We start from the raw sequence: 21068 nt of genomic DNA, 5'->3' as shown, positions 1-21068 counted from the left end.
TGATATATCTGAGTGTGTTGTGCCTTTAGGAAATGAATAGTGTATATGGTATAAAGTTTGGCATTTTATTTTTACCAATCACTGCAGTTAGTTGAGACTTGACTGCTTTCTGTAAAGAATGTATGATTGGTAGCATTCTTTCTCATATTTGCTTTTGCAAACAACAAGATCAAAGAGCCTGCAGACCTTAAACCGAGAAAAGCATTCAATCAGTAACAGTTGGGTGGCTGGCTTAAGACATTGCAAAAAGCTGAACAGGAAAGATTGTGCATCATAAATAAATGTAAGCAAAGATGACAAAATATTTTTGTTGTAGCACCCAATCTATAAGTTAGAAGGATGTAAGTGATTTCTGCACAGTTATGGGCTGAGATTCCAGTGCAATGTTAAGGGTGTTCTTTCATTTTCTAGGGGAGATGTTAAACTGAAACTCTATTTTGCATTGAGGTAAAAGATCCGGAGGCACTATGGTGCCTAACACGGAGCAAAGATCTCTCCTCATGACGTGTCCTGGCAAACGTTTATCCCTCAAGCAACATCGTTAACACATGACTCCTAATGAAACTGTGATTGGATTTCAGATAGTTCTTCATTGCCTGGTATTTGAACAACATTGGGATAGAACTTCTTATACAAAGAGTCATAGAGTCATACAGCATGGAAACAGGCCCTTCGACCCTACTTGCCTATGCCAACTAAGATGCCCCATCTACACTAGTCCCACCTGCCCACATTTGCCCATGTCCCTCTACACCTTTCCTGTTCATGGACGTGTCCAAATGTTCATGAGTCATAGGAGCAGAAGTAGGCCATTCAACCAATCGAGTCTCCTCCGCCATTCAATCATGGCTGATCTATCCTTCCCTCCCACCCCATTCTCCTCCCTTCTCTCCATAAACCTTGACACCCTTACCAATTAAGTATCTGTCAAACCCTGCCTTAAAAATATCCAATGACGTAGCCTCCACAGCCATCTGTGGCAATGAATTCCGCAGATTCATGTTATTTTAGTACCTGCCTCAACTACCTCCTCTGGCAGCTCATTCCATATAGACAGCTCCCTCTGAGTGAAAATGTTGCACCTCAGTTTCCTATTTCCCTGCTCACCTTATACCTATGTCCTCTAGTTCCCGGTTCGTCTACTCTGGGAAAAAGACTGTGGTTTCAGCTAAACTAGTGCCCTTTCTGAACCCAGGCTAGCAGGAAAGATGCATTTTTACAGATCACATTCAAAGTATGTAGATTACAGTGTAAACTCCCTTTGGGGGTAGTGGGAACTATTATAGTGGCAGAGAGTACTGGTACCTGTGAAAAATTGCAAAGTGTCGATAATCCTGAGAACTGCCATCACGCTGCGATTTAAGTGCGGAAAATCCAACAATGTCCTATCAGCTGCATTATAGCCTTCATCATTACCATCTTCAAGATGTCTCGTGTTTAAACTGAACTCTTCTGTCCAGAGTGAAACCAGCTAACATTTGCATTAAAAAGTTCATTTCATAATAGAATAGAATAGTTTCTTTATTGTCATTGTAACATGAACCATGTACAACGAAATTTAAAAATATCAGCCAGTCAGTGCACCATTCAAACATTTCTAAAAGCTAACGATACATACAAGATAAAATATTAAAAGATAAACAACTAAAATAAATATCATGAAAATAGCACGCATAAACACCCAACCCTCCATCCTTCTGTCGATCACAGTGTACCACAGTCCCTTAGTATGTATCGCCCCTGCGTTCCTTGGCGGCTACATTTAGTGCTTTTATAGCAGTGGGGTAAAAACAGTTTTTTAGTCTGTAAGTCTTTTTTAAGATCATAAACCATAGAAGCAGAATGAGGTCATTTGCTCCACCATTTAATCATAGCTGATCTATCTTACCCTCTCAATCCCATTCTCCTGCCTTCACTCTGTAACCTTTGACACCCTACGAATCAAGAGGAAGTATTATTATTATCTGAAGAAGGGTCTCAACCCGAAATGTCACCTATTTCTTTTCTCGTGAGGTGTTGCCTGACCCGCTGAGTTTTTTGTGTCTATCTTCAGTGTGAACCAGCATCTGCAGTTCCTCCTACACTTATTATCTGAAGAAGGGTTTCGGCCCGAAACGTCGCCTATTTCCTTCGCTCCATAGATGCTGCTGCACCCGCTGAGTTTCTCCAGCAATTTTGTGTACCTTCGATCTTCCGGCATCTGCAGTTCCTTCTTGAACACTTATTATCATTGTTGTTTGCCTCACAAATCAGCTCATACCTCCAAGACTGTGTTTGAAATAAACCCTATTTTAATCAATCCTATTTCTGCACCATGAAGTCAATGATTTAATATTTTCAACATAAATATAATCCCGTTGAAGGGACTGTTAAGTTTTTTGATGTAAAGCTCCTCTTTGCAGTGCTGCTTAACAATGGTGACCGTGATCTGTGAACGCCTTTGCTTTAGAAATCGGCTTTTGTAAGTTAAATAGTGCCAGCTGTATATTCTGCAACATTAACGCCTCATTACTGGCACTGTTGCTTGCAAGGGTGATTACTGCAAAGCGATGCTTTGCTTTCCCACTTCCCAAGCTCCACCCAGTCCATTTCTGCAGGCAACCTCATTGTTTATGCATCTTCCTACTTCAGACTCAATGCAACTGAACCATAACAGCCACCTAGGCTAAACAAACTTATGGGTGCACAAGAAATAATGGGTTTCTTTTTAAATCTCTGAGGCAATGTAAGGAGAGAGGTGGGAAATGGGCAAAGTACATTACAGGAGACAATGTTTAGTTTCAGTTTAGTCCAGTCTATTTTATTGACACGTGTACCGAGGTACAGTGAATAGCCATTTGCAGTGTATAGATACATGAAAAGGGGATAATGTTTAGTGCAGGGTAAAGCCAGCAAAGTCCGATCAAGGATAGTCCAAGGATCACCAAAGAGGTAGATAGTAGTTCAGCACTGCTCTCTGGCTGTGGTGGGATGATTCAGTTGCCTGATACAGCTGTTTGATTGGTGGATGCAATCTCCAACTTGCCCTTTGCAGTTAGTGAAGGTTTACAAGAGGGAAATGTGGTGAAGATGCATTAGGATTCAGAGAAACATTTCTATCGTCAAGTCAAGTCAATGTTATTTCTATCACGCATTTAAAAACAATTCTCATTGACCAAAGTGTTTTACATCAGAGCAGGTACTAACGTTCTACAAACAGTGATACATAGATCTAACAATAAATACATACATACATACATACATACATACATACATACATACATACATACATACAGCACTCCCTCCGAGGACCTCAAGAAAGGCTTGTTAGTAAAAATAAGTTTTAAGTCTCGACTTAAAAGAGTTGATGGAGGGGGCAGTTCTGATGGGAAGAGGGATGCTGTTCCATAGTCTAGGTGCTGCAACCGCAAAAGCACGGTTGCCCCTGAGTTATGCCTGGACCGAGGGATGGTCAGTAACCCCAAGTCGGCCGACCTGAGGGACCTGGAGGTGGTGTGGTGGGTTAGCATATTTCTGATGTAGGTGGGGACGAACCCATTAAGGGCTTTGTAAACATAAAGGAGGAGCTTGAAATTGATTCTGAACCGCACTGGGAGCCAGTGGAGAGAGGCCAGAATCGGGGTGATGTGGTCCCTTTTTCGGGTGTCCGTCAGAAGTCTCGCTGCGGCGTTTTGGACCAATTGCAGGCGGGACAGGGATGATTGGCTGATGCCAGTGTAAAGGGAGTTGCATTAATCAAGGCGGGAGGAGATAAATGAGTGGATGATTTTTTCCAAGTCGTCAAACTGGAGGAATGGTTTTATTTTAGCTACCGTGCGAAGCTGGAAGAACCTAGCTTTTACCACGGCATTGACTTGTTTGTGAAACTTCAACGCAGAGTCAAATATCACGCCAAGGTTTTTGACGTGAGGTTTGAGTAAGGGACTAAGGCTTCCAAGGCTGCCTGCCATCATTGTGATAGAGTCCGAGGGGCCGAGTAGGATGACCTCAGACTTACTCTCATTTAGTTGGAGGAAGTTCTGGGCCATCCAACACTTTATATCCTCGAGGCAGTGCATAAGGCTGAGTAGATTTGATCGGTTGTTGGGTTTCAGGGGGAGATAGAGCTGTGTACCATCTGCATAGCAGTGGAAAGAAATGCCGTGCCTTTGAATGACTTGGTCTAAGGGTAGCATATACAGGGAGAAAAGAATGGGGCCTAGGATGGAACCTTGTGGAACCCCGCAGCAAAGGCTAGCTTGCATCTATATGGGTGCAAGATAAGGTTCCAAAATGCCGTCCATTCAATGGTTCGATGGTACTTTATGTACAAACAGAAGACACAAAGTACTGGAGTAACTCAGCGGGTCAGGCAGCATCTCAGGAGAACATGGGCAGGTGATGTTTTGGGTTGGGACCCTTCTTTAAAGTAGGAACTTTATGTACCCAGGTACATTGAAGTTCCTTTTTGCATACAACTTAGGTACAATACATAAGCACAATCATATTTAAATTGGTGCTGGCCCACCGTAGTTGACGATAGCATGGTTGTGCAGTCTCATGTCTTGTGGGATTGAGTGAGGCTCACAGGCTCGATGTATCAGTCACACGCGGGGGCAGTGGGGGCACATGAAGGTTGGTGTGGGGGGGATTTAGGGCTGCAGCCTACCTCCTGTCTGGCACTAACGAGTCGGCTTTAGCAATTGTCTTAGAAACTGCTGATCGCCTTCCTAGTGGGCGTACGCCAGCCAGTCCAGGCACGGGTTTCCAGTTCGTTTGGGGCTAGTCCTGCATGCGGGAGGTGGTCCTTGATGCAGTCTTTGAACCATTTCTTTGGGCGCCCTGGATTCCATTGACCCTGTGACTGAACTCTACTGGAGTTGATGAGGCATGTGGGACTAAATCTTGTTGCAACGAGATTTAGTATGCAGCTTCCATTGAACAATGTCAAAATAAATAATAATAATAAAAATAATAATACGTGATCATCTGAGGGAGATATCCAGGTGAGATGGGGGGCACATCGGTTGGAAGCTGCATACTAAGTTCTATTGCTCTGGGAATGAAGTATGCAGCTGAGTCTGGAACCAATGTCGTAAAAGGCCTTGTAAACGTGCGACGTGACGGAGGGAAGTAGTTCAGTCCAGGGTGATGGGGGGCACTCAATGCTTGTTCAGAGCCTATAGCTCGGTCCACCAAGCCACGTTGGTCACCCTGTCTTTCCAGCGAATGCCCATGATGGACTGCAGAGAGCACAAGTGGAGTTTCACAAGCTGGCAGATGTGTTTCCTGCACATGGTTCATGTTTCACGACCATACAGCAAGCTGTAGAGGACATCGAAGATAGACACAAAATGCTGGAGTAACTCAATGGGACAGGCAGCGTATCAGGAGAGAAGGAAAGGGTTACGTTTCAGGTCGAGACCCTTCTTCAGACTGATGTCAGGGGTATGGGCGGTACAGAGATAAAATGGAGTCGGCGATAGTAAGACTGGTAGGAGAACTGGAGAGGGGATGGAGAGAGAGGGAAAAGCAAGGGCTACTTGAAGTTAGAGAAGTCACTAGTCATACCGCTGGGGTGTGAGCTACTCCAAGCTAAATATGAGATGCTATTCCTCCAATTTGTGCTGGGCCTCATTCTGACAAAGTTCCTTGAGAGGGGGATCTTATAGAAACTTACAAAATTCTTAATCGGTTGGACAGGCTAGACGCAGGAAGAGGGTTCCCGATAGGTAGGAAGGGTCCAGTTGACATGGAGTCACAGCGGAGGATAAACGGGAAATGCAGAAAGCAGAAACCGAGATGGAAGAACTTTTTTCTCGCCAGTGGTCCTCCCTCTGGAACTCTCAAAGACGTGCTGGGTAGTTGAGGCCAGTTCATAATGGGCTATATTTCAGAGGGAGTTAGCATCTCTGGACAGAAGGGATCATGGGTTTTAGGTCGAGAGAAGGCTTCAAAGGGAAACTGAGTACCCATTCCTTCTGTCCAGAGATGCAGCTTATCTCGCAGTTACTCCAGCATTTTGTGTCTATCCTCGGTGTAAACCAGCATCTGTAGTCCGACACAAGTTTGTAGGTTAATTGGCTTCTGTAAGTTATCCCTAGTGTGTAGGATAGAACCAGTAGCACAAGTGGAGTTTCTCAAGCTGGCAGATGTGTTTCCTGCACATGGTTCATGTTTCACTTCCATGTGTAAACAGGTGATACACAAGAGGCCAACATACAAGAAAATGAGACCTTCGAATAAATTGTAGTATTTTATTCCCAAATTTCTTGTGTATCACTACTTTTTTAAATATAAAGGTTGTGTATCCTCCCACAGAGCTTTCTTTTTCAATAGAGGAGTCCATTCTTCCGACAGGGAACAGTAGTCATAAGGTCATAAGGAATAGGAGTAGAATTAGGCCATTTGGCCCATCAAGTCTACCGCCATTCAATCATACCTGATCTACTGTATCTCTCCCTCCTAACCCTATTCTCCAGCCTTCTCCCCGTAACCTCTGACACCTGTACTAATCAAGAAACTGTATAGGAAAGAACTGCAGATCGAAAATAGGCACAAAATGTTGAAGTAACTCAGCAGGGAAGGCAGCATCTCTGGAGAGCAAGAATGGGTGACGTTTCAGGTTGAGACCGTTCTTCAGACTCTATCTCTGCCATAAATATATCCACTCACTTGGCCTCTACAGCCTTCTGTGGTGAAGAATTCCACAGATTCAATAGTTTCAGTGTGAATTTGATCCAAAACTAAATATGTATTATACAAAAATAAGCTTCTGGATATCGCCAGATTTCCCTGTAAACCCTAAATGAGAAGGTTGCAACGTTTAGGCATTGAAAATAAAGCTGGTAAATGAAATGCATAACTTCCCTGTTGAAGCATTCATAGTTCTGCAGCTCTTACCTGTCTTTGTTCTTTTCTTTCCAGAGCTGATGTACACTGTGGAACTTGCAGGAGGACTGGGTGCGATCCTTCTACTGCTGATCTGCTTGGTCACTGTGTACAAATGTTATAAGATAGATATGATGCTATTTTATCGCAATCATTTTGGATCCGATGACATTGATGCAGGTAAGAGCAGATTTGTGAGTTTCAGATCATTTTATCATTTGGATTCCCATGAGTTGTAATGGGAGCTGATATATATTGTAATATAAATTAACATAATAGCATCTGAACCTTTGATAGTTTGACACATGCTCTGCAAGCATTATCATACTTGGCACTAGTTTGTGTAAGAACATCCCCAGTGTTTCAATTCAAGAAATGAAAACAGAAGAATGAAATGGAACCTTACATCTGCACAGTGGCACAGCTGAGAGAGTTGCTGCCTCACAATGCCAGGGACCAGGGTTCGATCCTGATCTCAGGAGCTGTTTGTGCGCGTAGTTTGTAAGTTCTCCCCCTGACCACTTGGGTTTTTGCATGGGTTAAGTTTCCTCCCACATCCCAAAGACAGGTGGGTCTGTAGGTTAATTGGCCTCTGTAAATTGCCCCTTGTGTGTAAAGAGTGGATGTGAAATTAGGATACCATAGAACTAGTCGGTATGGACTCAATGGTAAGAAGGGCCTGTTTCCATGCTGTATCTCTCAACTAAAATAAACTAAACTAAAATTGACCTTAAAATGTACATTGTAATGATATGTATGATAAGCCCTTTCAACAGTATCATGTTAGAGTTAATTAAATATGACCAACATGTTACAATTATTGAAGTTATTAAATATTTTATGATTATTGAATATTTTGAATAGTTACTGAATCGAACAATCATTAAAACTTATTATTTAATCGTCAATACCTGAAATTGGTTTTGCACTTTTATTCCAGTGTCCTAGTTTCTATATTTCTGTAAATCAAAAGTTGACTATAGAGCAGGGAGTACAATTATCATTATGTCCATCTAGAGCTGCTGGCTAGGTTCTCATTTTTCCCCTATGTGCTTTAAATTAGTGCAAAAAGATAACATAAATATTGAATATTTTCCTCAGAATATTTATAAAAGTCCACAGTCCATTATAAAAGTAGAAAGCACACAAACACAATTGAGGAGCTAGAGGCAAGAAAACATCAGAGTCTACAACAAATGACCTCAGGCAGAATAGGTGCCCTGGTAAATCTATTGTTAGCTTGGGTAGGTGTGATTGCAAGAGGGATGAAATGTGGTCAAGTGTGGCACTGATTAAACAACTAGGGTGGAGGAAGGAGGGGGGAGGGTAAGGGAGTGTTAGTAGAGCTTGCAGAAAATTAGAGAATTCAACCTTCATACCGCCAGGTTGTAAGTTACCCAAGCATAGTTGGTAATTACCTCAATGGAAGTGAAATTGGGAGGGAAGGTCCCATCAACTCATTATCACTGCTTTAGACAATCAATGTCTTCTCCATGGTTGACTCTACCAAGTGCCAGTGTTATTTTGTCAATAATTTCGAGCTAAAAGTTAAAGCACCAGAACACTAAGAGTGACCCTGATAACGTTTCCTATAAAAGGAAAAAAATGTTCGGGTTCAGATATGCTAACACTTTCCAGCAAATAGTATTAACCTTTATCAATGCTTCCTTCTTACAAATAACAGTTCAAACTGCTACGGTAGAGAAATTAGCTTAAAGGCTGTCAGATACACTGGTGAATTCACATTGTTTCTGCATCATCAAGAGAGAATCACACACAGACAATGGGAAATGTAAGACACTATTCAGGTAAAATGCTTCCATTAATTTCCAGAGAATAAAGACTACGATGCATACCTGTCATACAGCAAAGTGGATCCTGACCAGTGGAGTCAAGAAACTACAGAGGAAGAACGGTTTGCTCTGGAGATTCTACCAGATGTGTTGGAGAAACATTATGGGTACAAACTGTTCATCCCCGACAGGGATTTGATTCCAACTGGAAGTAAGTCAATTTCTTTTTACTGACTTTACATTCATCATTTTCAACAAAGCAAAGCTTTGCAAGAAATCACATTTCAAGTCCAATACACTTTTCGAATGTAATCTGGCTCAGTGGCCAGAAGTCATAACAAAGGTTGTGGGTTTAAATCTTACCCCAGAGATTTGAACACAAATCCTGGCTGACAGTAAAGGACTGTTGCACCATCGTGGGTGTTAAGTTTCATGAGGGACTAAAATCAAAGTGCTCCTTCTCTATCTACGCTCAAAATAATGTAACGAACCATAAAACATAATACTAAAGAGGACCAATGGAGGGATTGTTGATATCTTGCCCAAAATTTATCCCTGAATCAACTTCACTTGGGATAGATTTTCAGGACATTCTTGCATTGCTGTTTGTCGGCCATCAGGGTGAAGATTGGAGGCCACAATTCTTACATTAATTAAACAGCGATTAATTTTTCAAAAGTAGCCCATGACTACAAAGTGCTTTGGGCTATCGTGGCTGTGAAAGATGTTCAGTCCATACCTAGGATTTCACAATATTTCACAGGTAGTCCTTCAATTCGACGAACTAAACTCTTTTCACTGGACTAATGCAGGACATAAGGTATTCAAAAGCACCTGGTCATTTTTTAAGTATTAAAACATTATTACCTGGAGCCAACCAAAACAATTGGGAGAACATTTGTTCCTCTGAAAGATATCTGTACCATTATTGTTGTAGTACCATTGCAGAGAGGGGACCTCTGCTCTCTGGAATTTGGAAAATGGGAGGAGATCTCATTGAAGAAGATGGGATTCTTAAGAAGGACTATAGGATGAATGCAGAAGGATTGTTTCTTTGGACTGAAAGGGAATAGGAAGCATATTCTCAGGATAAGATGTCAGTCATTTTGATGAAGAAATTTATTCTGTGCGGGTCGTAAATCTTTGAAATTCCACGTGAAGGTTGTGTGCATGCCATAATTTAAGGCTGAGATTGGTTGACTTTTTATTTTGGCTCTGAAGAGTTCACTTGGTGATCAGACAGGAAAGCAAAGTCAAAATCGATGATCACTTAAATAATTTAATGGTGGAGTAGGTTTGGAGGGCAGTATGGATTTCTCCGGCACCTTTTTGTTTTGCTAGAAGTGCAGCAATAAATGGTCCTAAACAATAATGTGCTGATCAGCATGATGCTGTTGGAACTTTCTGTGTAAATATGTATATTTATAAGTGTAATGAAGACCTGTCTTTTTTTGATCTATTGTCACATTATGTGTTGATGTACAATGTGTGTTCTAATGTTCATACTTACCATTCTCCCCTCCACCTGTAGTATGGGCTGAGTCGCAATCCTGTGCTACACAACACTCTCTGTGCCCCACTATAATCGGATATGAGAACAGTAAGTATAAAGCTAACCATGCACTGAAGCCTGTCTATCAAAGTCACCTTTGGGATTAACTGTATACTAAATTTTCTGATTCATATCATTTTAATTCTCACCGTAAAGCAGTTCAAATAAATTGATTACTGTCGGGATTCAAATAATCCTCGGACTGTCATAGCAAGGTTATGGATTGAATCATTAATATATTGATGACACTGACAAAAGATGGCCCATTATAGTCAGGTAGAAAGGATCACTCATCCCAAATGAAGGCTTTCTGCTTATTTTGCATATAAGAGACATTAATTAATTACATTACCATGCATGTCCTTCATCAAATTTCAAAGTGTTCAAATACAACTTTCTTCGTTGGGGGAATATGTTTAACTTCATTGAACCTGCATTTCTGATTTGCCAATTTTTTTCAGTAAACTGAACGCAATTATGTACTTACATAGTGACATTTTCTATCTTGCCAACAAACGCCAGACAATTCTTACGAATTTTGAATCACAAGTTCTTTCTCACAATACAAAGGCTGATTATTCTTCCCAACCCCTCTCTCTCTATTCTCTCTATCTCTCCCTCCCTCTCTCCCCCTCCCCGTCTGTCTCTCTCTCCTCCTCATCTCTCTCTCTTTCCCTCGCTCTCTCTCCTTCTCTCTCTATCCCTCCCTCTTTCTCTCTCTCTCTCTCTCACACATTCTCTCTCTCCTCTCTCTCTCTCTCTCTCTCTCTCTCTCTCTCTCTCAATGTATCTCCATAGCAAGACTTTAGTGACTTCAACTTCTGCTCATTTTATCCGCTCCCATGCTGCCCCACCCTCCTTTACTTCGACTCACTACGAGTACAAATTGTTCAGCACTCCAATGGTAGTTAGCATTTTTTTTGTTCCTTTCCTCACCTTTGTAATTTCAACCATAAATGAAAATCTTTATTTTGCAAATAATTAAAGATAAAACTTGCAACTCTTTAAAATACCATGTCTCAGTGTCTGTGTCTCAATGTTCTCACCTCCTGAAATAAATGGGGGATTAAAATAAATCTCCTCATGCAATTTAATTCAAAAGATCTTATTTTGAAGAACAGTGGAGCTTGTATTGATGAAATACCCAATATTTATCCCGCAATCAACTTACTAATATCAGTCATTTGGTCATTATTTTGGGCAGCATGGTGGCAGAGCAGTAGAGTTACTGCCTCGCAGCACGAGAGACCTGGGTTCTATGCATGTTGTCTGTATAGTTTGTATGTTCTCCCCATGACCATGTAGGTTTTCTCCAAGAGCTCTGCACAGGGATCGCTGGTCGGTGCGGACTTGATGGGCTGAAGGGCCTGTTTCCGTGCTGTATCTCAAAACTAAACTAGACTAACTGACATATTGAGTTACATCCTTATTCACACCACGTTCAACATACATTGTTTCCCAGCACACTGTATGGTGGGAAACATTGTCAGATTTGTACTATCCTCCATAGCTCATGGTGACCATGAACCTGTTGCCCATTTATGTCACCAGATGCCCTCCATCACCATCAGTCAAGTCTTCAACTTCATCCTTTCGCAAATCTTTTCATTTTGCTGCATCCTACCTCAAAAAGCTTCTCTTAATTCTTATACCATTGGTTCAATGTGAATTGTTCTAGGATGTTAAATGTGTTAAGTGTACATTCAGGTTATTAGTTGCTGCTACAATTGTAACTGGTTACTGCAGTTAAATCACTCTAAATCCTTAGAGACCATAAAGGTGGGAACATGTCTGTTTGAATGAAGATGTCTAAATATTTTGAACTGTGGCACATTCTGATACTATTACCTTGATGGTTCCCACCAATGGAGTATTCACTCTAAAGATTCCCTCCGCTTTAGAATATTCCAGGCTGCTTCTTTATGGGCAGCCCCTCATAATGGGAGGACAACTCTCTTCCGTCCCAGAGTTGTTGGTTCTGAGGTGGCTAATGAGGCTAGTATTGGGAGAACAGTAGGAAGCCCAAGGTAGTGAGTGGCTAATGAGATGGGTGGGTGGAGTAAGTGAGGTGGTCTGCCCCTTCCAGTGTACACGGAGAACCTCTCTCTGCTCCCCCTTCATGGTGCTGACACTCTCAATACCATCCCAGATGCTCCTTTCCCACTTTGAAAGATGACAGGGCAGGACTTTCCAGGGGCCAATTCAGATCGTTCATTTCAAAGAAGTTTTGAGAACATTCTTTGAGCACACAAAATGTGTAGGAAGAAATGCAGATTCTGGCTTAAACCGAAGGTAGACACAAGATGCTGGAGTAACTCAGCGGGACAGGCAGTGTCTCTGGAGAGAAGAATGGGTGATGTTTCGGGTTGAGATCCTTCTTCAGACCTTCGAGCACAATGTCCTCTGTCCATTTGATCATCTCTTGTGATGGTGGAGTTCTGATTAGAGTAGCTCTTTCAGGAGTCTGATGTCAAACATGAGTGATGGGACCTTGCCTAACAGCCAATGGATATGACAACTTGATGTGGAGGTTGACCTTTTTAATTTAGTTTAGTTATTGTCACGTGCACCGCGGTACAGTGAAAAGCTTTGGTTGTGTGCTATCCAGCTAGCGGAAAGACGAGGAAACTGACATCGATAAGCCTCTCGTAGAGTCAAACAAGACCGAGATGGGCCCTTTGACCCACCTTGTCAATGCCTGCAATCAAGTACCTACCTACCAACATGGAAGAAGTATATCCCTCTTTCCCACTGCCCACACACAAGGGGCTATTTCCAGAGGCCAATTAACCTTCAAACCTACACATTTTTGGAATGTGGGTGGAAAGCAGAGTCCCCGGGGGAAAACCAATGCAGGTCACGGGGAGAACGTACAAACTCCATTCAGACTGCACCTGGAGACAGGATCAAACCCGGGTCTCTGGCACTGTGAGGCACCAACTCCACCAGTACGCTGTTCTGCCGCCTCTGCTGAATGGCCAAGAAGGAACTGCAGATGCTGGAAAATCGAAGGTAGCCAAAAGTGCTGGAGAAACTAAGCGGGTGAGGCAGCATCTATGGAGCGAAGGAAATAGGCATCTTTTCGGGTAAAAACCCTAATTCAGCCATCCTCTCATGTGCCTCAATGAAAGTGGGGGTGAAGATGGCTTGACCTGTAGCTTCTGGGCATGGTCTGCATAAGACAGCGTGGCTACCAAGGTATGAGAGACCTTAGTTCTGTAATGTAGGCGCTGTAGGCTGAACAGTCTCCAATAAGTTATGAAGGTTGGCTCCACTCCCGAAGGAAGGATGTTTAGGTTTAGCTTTATTGTCACGTGTACCGAGGCACAGTGAAAAACTTGCTGGAGGGGAGGTGCAATATTGTGGAGAATGAGATTGTGCCAAATGTTGAGCAATGGTACAACCTTGTGTGACACCGCTCAACACATGTTAACCTGCTCATTCCTGGGATCATTCTTGTAAACCTCCTCTGGACCCTCTCCAGAGCCAGCACACCCTTCCTCAGATATGGTGCCCAAAATTGTTCACAATAGTCCAAATGCGGCCTGACCAGCGCGTTATAGTGCCTCAGCATTACATCCCTGCTTTTGTATACAAGCCGTCTTTACTACCAATTTGACATGCAGATTAACTTTTTGGGAATCCTGCACCAGCACTCCTAATTTCTCTGATTTCTGGATTCACTCCCCATTTAGAAAATAGTCCACGCCTTTAATCCTACTACCAAATTCCACACTTTGCTACACTATATTCCATTTGCCACTTCTCTTCCCACTCTCCCATCCTGTCCGTCCTTCTGCAGAGTCCCTTCTTTCTCCTGCTTCTACATTACCTGCCCCATCACCTATTTTCATATCATCCACAAACCTGGCCACAAAGCCTTCAATCCCCTCATCCAAATCATTAATATACAACGTGAAGAGTAGCGGCCCCAGCACGGACCCCTGCGGAACTCCGCTAGTCACTGACAGATAACCACAAAAAGTCTCATTTATTGCCACTCTGCCTTCTGCCATCCAGCCAACCCATTATCCATGCCAGTATTTGCCCTTTGATACCATGGGCTCTCATCTTCCTTAGCGGCCTCACGTTTGGCAGCTTATCACCTGAAAATTTAGGTGATTGACCCTCCAGCTGCTATTTACTTCTTCAAATAATTCCAACAGATTCATCAGGCAAGACCTCCCCTTCACAAAACCATGCTGACCAGCCTATTATCACGATCTTCTAAGTACGTAACCACGTCCTTTATAATGGACTCTAAAATCTTACCAACCACTGAAGTCAGACTAACCGGCCTATAGTTCCCACTATTCTGCTTTGCTCCCTTCTTGTGCAGCGGGGTAATATCCGCAATTTTCCAACTGGGAGGAGGCTGTTGAGGGGGATGTTCGCGATAGTTGACCCTGTTGTGGATAACAAAGAGGCCTTTCTGTACTTACTATGTCTTGTGTTTTGATGTTCGTCACAATTACAATATCTCAGATGCCCGCTAGAATCTAATCCTCTTCTCAGGTATGGGCGGTGAGGATATGGATTGGTGAGTGAACCCCCTCAGTGCTAACTCTCAAGACTTCAGTGGGGCCACTGTCTACTCCTGTAACTTTGCGATGTTTGAGTTGGGATATGGCAAGCTTAACCTTCCATTGGTCAGGAGTGGCAATAAAGCTGGTCCAGATAGACTTTTGTGGGATGAGGTCAAGTGGGCTGATGTCAAGGATACACTCAGGGTTAAGGAGATGGTTCTCCTGTTGTGTATCAATTTCCTTTCAGTCCTTGATGAGTTTACCCCCATTGCTGGTTCTCCGAGGGCTGAGACCTTAGGTGTTTGGCCATTGTTGGGTTTTACAGTGCTGAAGAACTCATATTTGTCAAAGCTGTTAGCAAAATGCATGAGCCTGCTGCTCTCTCTCTCCATTCATCACTTGTTCTTCAATCCCTCGATGTTCTCCTGAACCTCTGCTGTCAGATGCCTGAAGATGCTTTTCTTTTCCCTTGAGGAGAGATGGAGTTTTGAAACCAGGAACACCTGGAACGCCTCACATTTACAGTTAATTAATCTGTCTATCATCTTAGCATAGGATACCCTGTGTTCCCTGCTTAGAGAAAGCTTTAGAACCAACTTGCCAAATGTTGGCAGATTATGTAGACTTTGTGGATTTTTGCACTTTCTTTCCACACAGTTAGCAAAAGTAAACTGCATTTTATTTCCCGGGTGCACATTTACTGAATTTTTATTGTGGGTACGATTTACAAAGCATTCACATTTTATAGAAAACAAATTACACATTGGCCCCATCAAAATTTTATTACCAAAATTAACAAATCATTTTTGTTCGACAATATGCAAATAACCACAGGGTATTTGCAAAAGAATATGTTAATACACGAGTTTCAAATGCATTATTATCTTATTTTAGCAGAAAGATTAGCCTTTATAAAAATAAAAAATGCTAACACCTCTTTTAAAACTGGAAGCATTTTCTGCATTTTAATCTCTTAATTTCTTTTCTATTCACACCCCAATATCGAAATCTTTACGGATAATTATTTGCGCCTCAGGACAGTAACTCATTTTTTTGTCTGCATTCAAGTCTCTGTCACAACCAGGCTGTCCAAAGTGCAATGAATCAGGAAGTTGGTTCATAAAAGTCGAAGGAGCCAAACTTCAGAAATAGATTAGCATAGAATAGGCGATGATTAGAATAGAACCAGTGTTAGAGGTACTCCTTTTAACATCACTTACCAAGGATGAATTTCTGGTCCATACTACTAATATATTTCATGCTCTTAAGTAAGAATCTGCCCAATTCATTTCTTGATTGTCCAATGTGGGTTTTTTTAGGGATTGCAAGCTAATGCTGCTGGTGACAAATCTAGAAAATCTCCACACCACAATTAGTTCACACAAAGTAGAAGCCATGAATCTAACACTGAATTTTAAATTACTCCATTCACTACAGCAACTTCCTAATTCACAGTTGAATTGAAACTCGAGAAGCGAATGTGCAATAATAGAGGCTGATTGACCATTTGCACCTCGTGGCCTTTGTTGGACTCGTGTTTCCATCCAGTGAAGCACTCTTCCTGCAGTGCAGCCTCGCTGATCTTACTCCTTAAAACATAGAACCTGCTTTTTGTGCCTATCTTAAATACACTGCCATGTACCAATTTTAGGTAGTCCCTGCTTTCTCCTTCTTTCCCCTTCCCTTCCCAGCTCTCCCACAGCCCACTGTCTCCCCCTCTTCCTTTCTTCTTCCCGTCCCCTCTTCCCGTCCCCCACCCCCACATCAGTCTGAAGAAGGGTCTCGACCCGAAATGTTGCCTATTTCCTTCGCTCCATAGATGCTGCCTCACCCGCTGCGTTTCTCCAGCATTTTTGTCTACATCCATGTTCTCCATGTTATTCCCTTATCTTGTATCTGTATTATGTGAATGGCTCGATTGTAATCATGTATAGCTTTCCGCTGACTGGTTAGTAAGCAACAAAAGGACCTCCTGTTAGGAAATGAGACGGGACAGGTGGTGGAGGTATGCGTTGGGGAGCACTTCGGGTCCAGTGATCATAATACCATTAGTTTCAATATAATTATGGAGAGGGTCAGAACTGGACCTAGGGTTGAGATTTTTGATTGGAGAAAGGCTAACTTTGATGAGATGCGAAATGATTTAAAAGGAGTGAACTGGGACATTTTGTTTTATGGGAAGGATGTAGAAGAGAAATGGAGAACATTTAAAGGGGAAATTTTAAGAGTACAGAATCTTTATGTTCCTGTTCGGTTTAAAGGAAACAGTAAAAATTGGAAAGAGCCCTGGTTTTCAAGGGAAATTGGACATCTTGTTCGGAAAAAGAGGGAGATCTACAATAATTATAGGCAGCATGAAGTAAATGAGGTGCTTGAGGAGTATAAGGAATGTAAAAAGAATCTTAAGAAAGAAATTAGAAAAGCTAAAAGAAGACATGAGGTTGCTTTGGCAAGTAAGGTGAAAGTAAATCCAAAGGGTTTCTACAGCTATATTAATAGCAAAAGGATAACGAGGGATAAAATTGGTCCATTGGAGAGACAGAGTGGACAGCTATCTGCAGAGCCAAAAGAGATGGGGGAGATATTGAACAATTTCTTTTCTTCGGTATTCACCAAGGAGAAGGACATTGAATTATGTGAGGTAAGGGAAACTAGTAGAGTAGCTATGGATACTATGAGTTTCAAAGTAAAAGAAGTACTGACACTTTTGAAAAATATAAAAGTGGATAAGTCTCCAGGTCCTGACAGGATATTCCCTAGGATATTGAGGGAAGTTAGTGTAGAAATAGCCGGGGCTATGACAGAAATGTTTCAAATGTCATTAGAAACGGGAATAGTCCCCGAGAATTGGCATACTGCGCATGTTGTTCCATTGTTTAAAAAGGGTTCTAATAGTAAACCTAGCAATTATAGGCCTGTTAGTTTCTTCAGTGGTGGGCAAATTAATGGAAAAGATACTTAGAGATAATATATATAAGCATCTGGATAAACAGGGTCTGATTAGGAACAGTCAGCATGGATTTGTGCCTGGAAGGTCATGTTTGACTAATCTTCTTGAATTTTTTGAAGAGGTTACTAGGGAAATTGATGAGGGTAAAGCAGTGGATGTTGTCTATATGGACTTTAGTAAGGCCTTTGACAAGGTTCCTCATGGAAGGTTTGTTAAGAAAGTTCAACTGTTGGGTATAAATGCACGAGTAGCAAGATGGATTCAACAGTGGCTGAATGGGAGAAGCCAGAGGGTAATGGTGGATGGTTGTTTGTCGGGTTGGAGGCAGGTGACTAGTGGGGTGCCTCAGGGGTCCGTGTTCGGTCCTTTGTTGTTTGTCATGTACATCAATGATCTGGATGAAGGTGTGGTAAATTGGATTAGTAAGTATGCAGATGATACCAAGATAGGGGGTGTTGTGGATAACGAAGAGGATTTCCAAAGTCTACAGAGTGATTTAGGCCATTTGGAAGAATGGGCTGAAAGATGGCAGATGGAGTTTAATGCTGATAATTGTGAGGTGCTACACCTTGGCAGGACAAATCAAAATAGGACGTACATGGTAAATGGTAGGGAATTGAAGAATACAGTTGAACAGAGGGATCTGGGAATAACCGTGCATAGTTCCTTGAAGGTGGAATCTCATATAGATAGGGTGGTAAAGAAAGCTTTTGGTATGCTAGCCTTTATAAATCAGAGCATTGAGTATAGAAGCTCGGATGTAATGTTAAAATTGTACAAGGCATTGGTGAGACCAAATCTAGAGTATGGTGTACAATTTTGGTCGCCCAATTATAGGAAGGATGTCAACAAAATAGAGAGAGTACAGAGGAGATTTACTAGAATGTTGCCTGGGTTTCAACAACTAAGTTACAGAGAAAGGTTGAATAAGTTAGGTCTTTATTTTCTGGAGCGCAGAAGGTTAAGGGGGGACTTGATAGAGGTCTTTAAAATGATGAGAGGAATAGACAGAGTTGATGTGGATCAGCTTTTCCCTTTGAGAATAGGGAAGATTCAAACAAGAGGACATGACTTCAGAATTAAGGGCCAGAAGTTTAGGGGTAACATGAGGGGGAACTTCTTTACTCAGAGAGTGGTAGCGGTGTGGAATGAGCTTCCAGTGGAAGTGGTGGAGGCAGGTTCGTTGGTATCATTTAAAAATAAATTGGATAGGTATATGGATGAGAAGGGAATGGAGGGTTATGGTATGAGTGCAGGCAGGTGGGACTAAGGGAAAAAAAGATGTTCGGCACGCACTTGTAGGGCCGAGATGGCCTGTTTCCGTGCTGTAATTGTTATATGGTTATATGGTTATAAAAGCTTTTCACAGTATCTCAGTACATGTGACAATAATCTAAACTAAACTAGATGCCATAGATGAAAGTGAAAGGGTATTGTGTGGCGTATGTGAAACCCAGTAAAGACAATTATTCTTGTCGCAACGTCACAACATTCACACTTGGGAATTAATGAAGATGGCATAGGCATGAAGATGATGCATGAGGATTGGTGAACACGCCACAGGTTGACGGCGCATGTTTCCAACAGTTTCCAGCGGTGACTGAGGGTGAAGCAACAGAATTGCTTTTGGATTAACAGATGCTGAGAGAGTGGTGTCAAGAGGGATGAGGATTAGTAGAGATGACACAGGTCCGAACCACAGAGAAACATGAGGATTAGTGGATTGATTCAGCAGGGTGAAGGAAATGAGATCTACTTTGATGGCACAAGCCTAAACAACAGGGGGCACAAGGACTGATTGTGATGGCACACATCTAAGAATGGGAAACTTTGGAGGATTTTGGGTGAATTAATACTGCACATATGGAGCAGGAATAAAAATATATTGAGCAGAATAGATAGAGCTGCTGCTTGTTTGGCCCTGGAATCCCTGGCAGCAATGCCTGTCTCTCTTCACCTTCCCCATCGGCCCAACCACCTCCGTCTGATTCATCAAGGACATTCCTTCCATCCGGGTTCAATCGCGGGTGCTATCTGTACAGAGTTTGTGCGTTCTCCTCGTGACCTATGTGCGTTTTCTCCAGGATCTCCACTTTCAATGAAATCCCAACCTCAATGAAAAAGGTCACCTATGTAGGAGGTGGTGAGAAAGAACTGGGGCATCACAGTGATGCAGCGATAGACTTTCTGCCTTACAGCGCCAGGGATCCAGGGTCAATCCTGACTATGGGTTTTGTCTGTACAGAGTTGTATGTTCTCCCTGTTACCACGTGGGTTTTATCCGGGTGCTGCGGTTTCCTCCCACATTCCAAGGACGTGCAGGTTAATGGGTCAATTTGGCTTCCGTAAAAATTGTAAATTGTCTCTAGTGTGTAGGATAGTGCTTGTGTACAGGGTGATTACTGGTCGGTGCGGACTAAGTAAGCCAAAGGGCCTATTTCCGCCCTGTGTCTTAGCAGCTTGAGATGTGTGAATGCAGAGTATAATCAAGGTTGAGATAGATGGATTGGACTGGATGGTAATTGGGAGTTATGCCCAGTGGTCAGAACAGTAGCATTGATAAATAGTGGTATGGATATAATCCAATAACTATTTGGATTATTTTCTCTGATATGTCAGAGGTTGGGGAGAGATCTGGAAGAAGTATATTAAATTAAGAGGCCAAGTTAGTGTAGGCAGCCAGAACCTTCGTTCCCAGTGCGCAAATGTCAAAGACTGGTGGCACGGTGGCACAGCGGTAGAGTTGCTGCCTTACAGCGCTTGCAGCACCTGAGACACGGATTCCATCCTGACTACGGGTTCTGTCTGTATGGAGTTTGTACGTTCTCCCTGTGACCGCATGGGTCTTCTCTGAGATCTTGGATTTGCTCCCACATTCCAAAGACGTACAGGTTTGTAGGTTCACTGGCTTGGGTTTGCCCACTTGATGTAAGTGTAAATTGCCCCTAGTGTGTGTAGGATGGTGTTAATGTGCGGGGAAATGGTGGGCCGAAGGGCCTGTTTCCGCGCTGTATATCTAAACTAACAAACTAAACCAAACTAGAGGGCGTAGCTTTAAGGTGAGAGGAGCAAAGTTTAAAGGAGAAGTTCAGAGCAAGTTTTTTACACAGAGTGGTGGGTGCGTGGGATACTCTGTCGGGGATAGTGGTGGAGTCGGATACGACAGTGCATTTAGGAGGCTTTTAAATAGATGCATGGATATGCAGGGAATGGAAGGAGATGGATCATGCTGGCAAAGGAGATTAGTTTATCTAATCATATTTGGCACAAATATTTTTGGCCAAAGGGCCTGTACTGGTTGTGTGCTGTTCTATATACTACAATCTTAAATAGTGGACTGAGCTCGATGGATAGCTTCTTCTACCATTCCTTAGTAG

The 21068-nt window shown here is 42.4% G+C and overlaps 1 protein-coding gene across 1 annotated transcript in view; it reads left to right on the top strand.

Moving 5' to 3' along the window:
- Nucleotides 1-21068, top strand: part of il1rapl1b (interleukin 1 receptor accessory protein-like 1b) — a 1086945-nt gene that overhangs the window by 1059062 nt on the left and 6815 nt on the right. The window contains exons 9-11 of the mRNA XM_055644538.1: nt 6907-7050; nt 8704-8874; nt 10195-10263. Coding sequence (XP_055500513.1) covers nt 6907-7050; nt 8704-8874; nt 10195-10263 — 384 coding nt within the window. The remainder of the gene's footprint in view (nt 1-6906; nt 7051-8703; nt 8875-10194; nt 10264-21068) is intronic.

Source organism: Leucoraja erinacea, chromosome 13 (assembly GCF_028641065.1).
Source record: "Leucoraja erinacea ecotype New England chromosome 13, Leri_hhj_1, whole genome shotgun sequence".
Lineage (NCBI taxonomy): Eukaryota > Metazoa > Chordata > Chondrichthyes > Rajiformes > Rajidae > Leucoraja > Leucoraja erinaceus.
The sequence above is the reverse complement of the archived record's forward strand: the minus strand, read 5'-3'. Positions and strand labels throughout refer to the sequence as shown.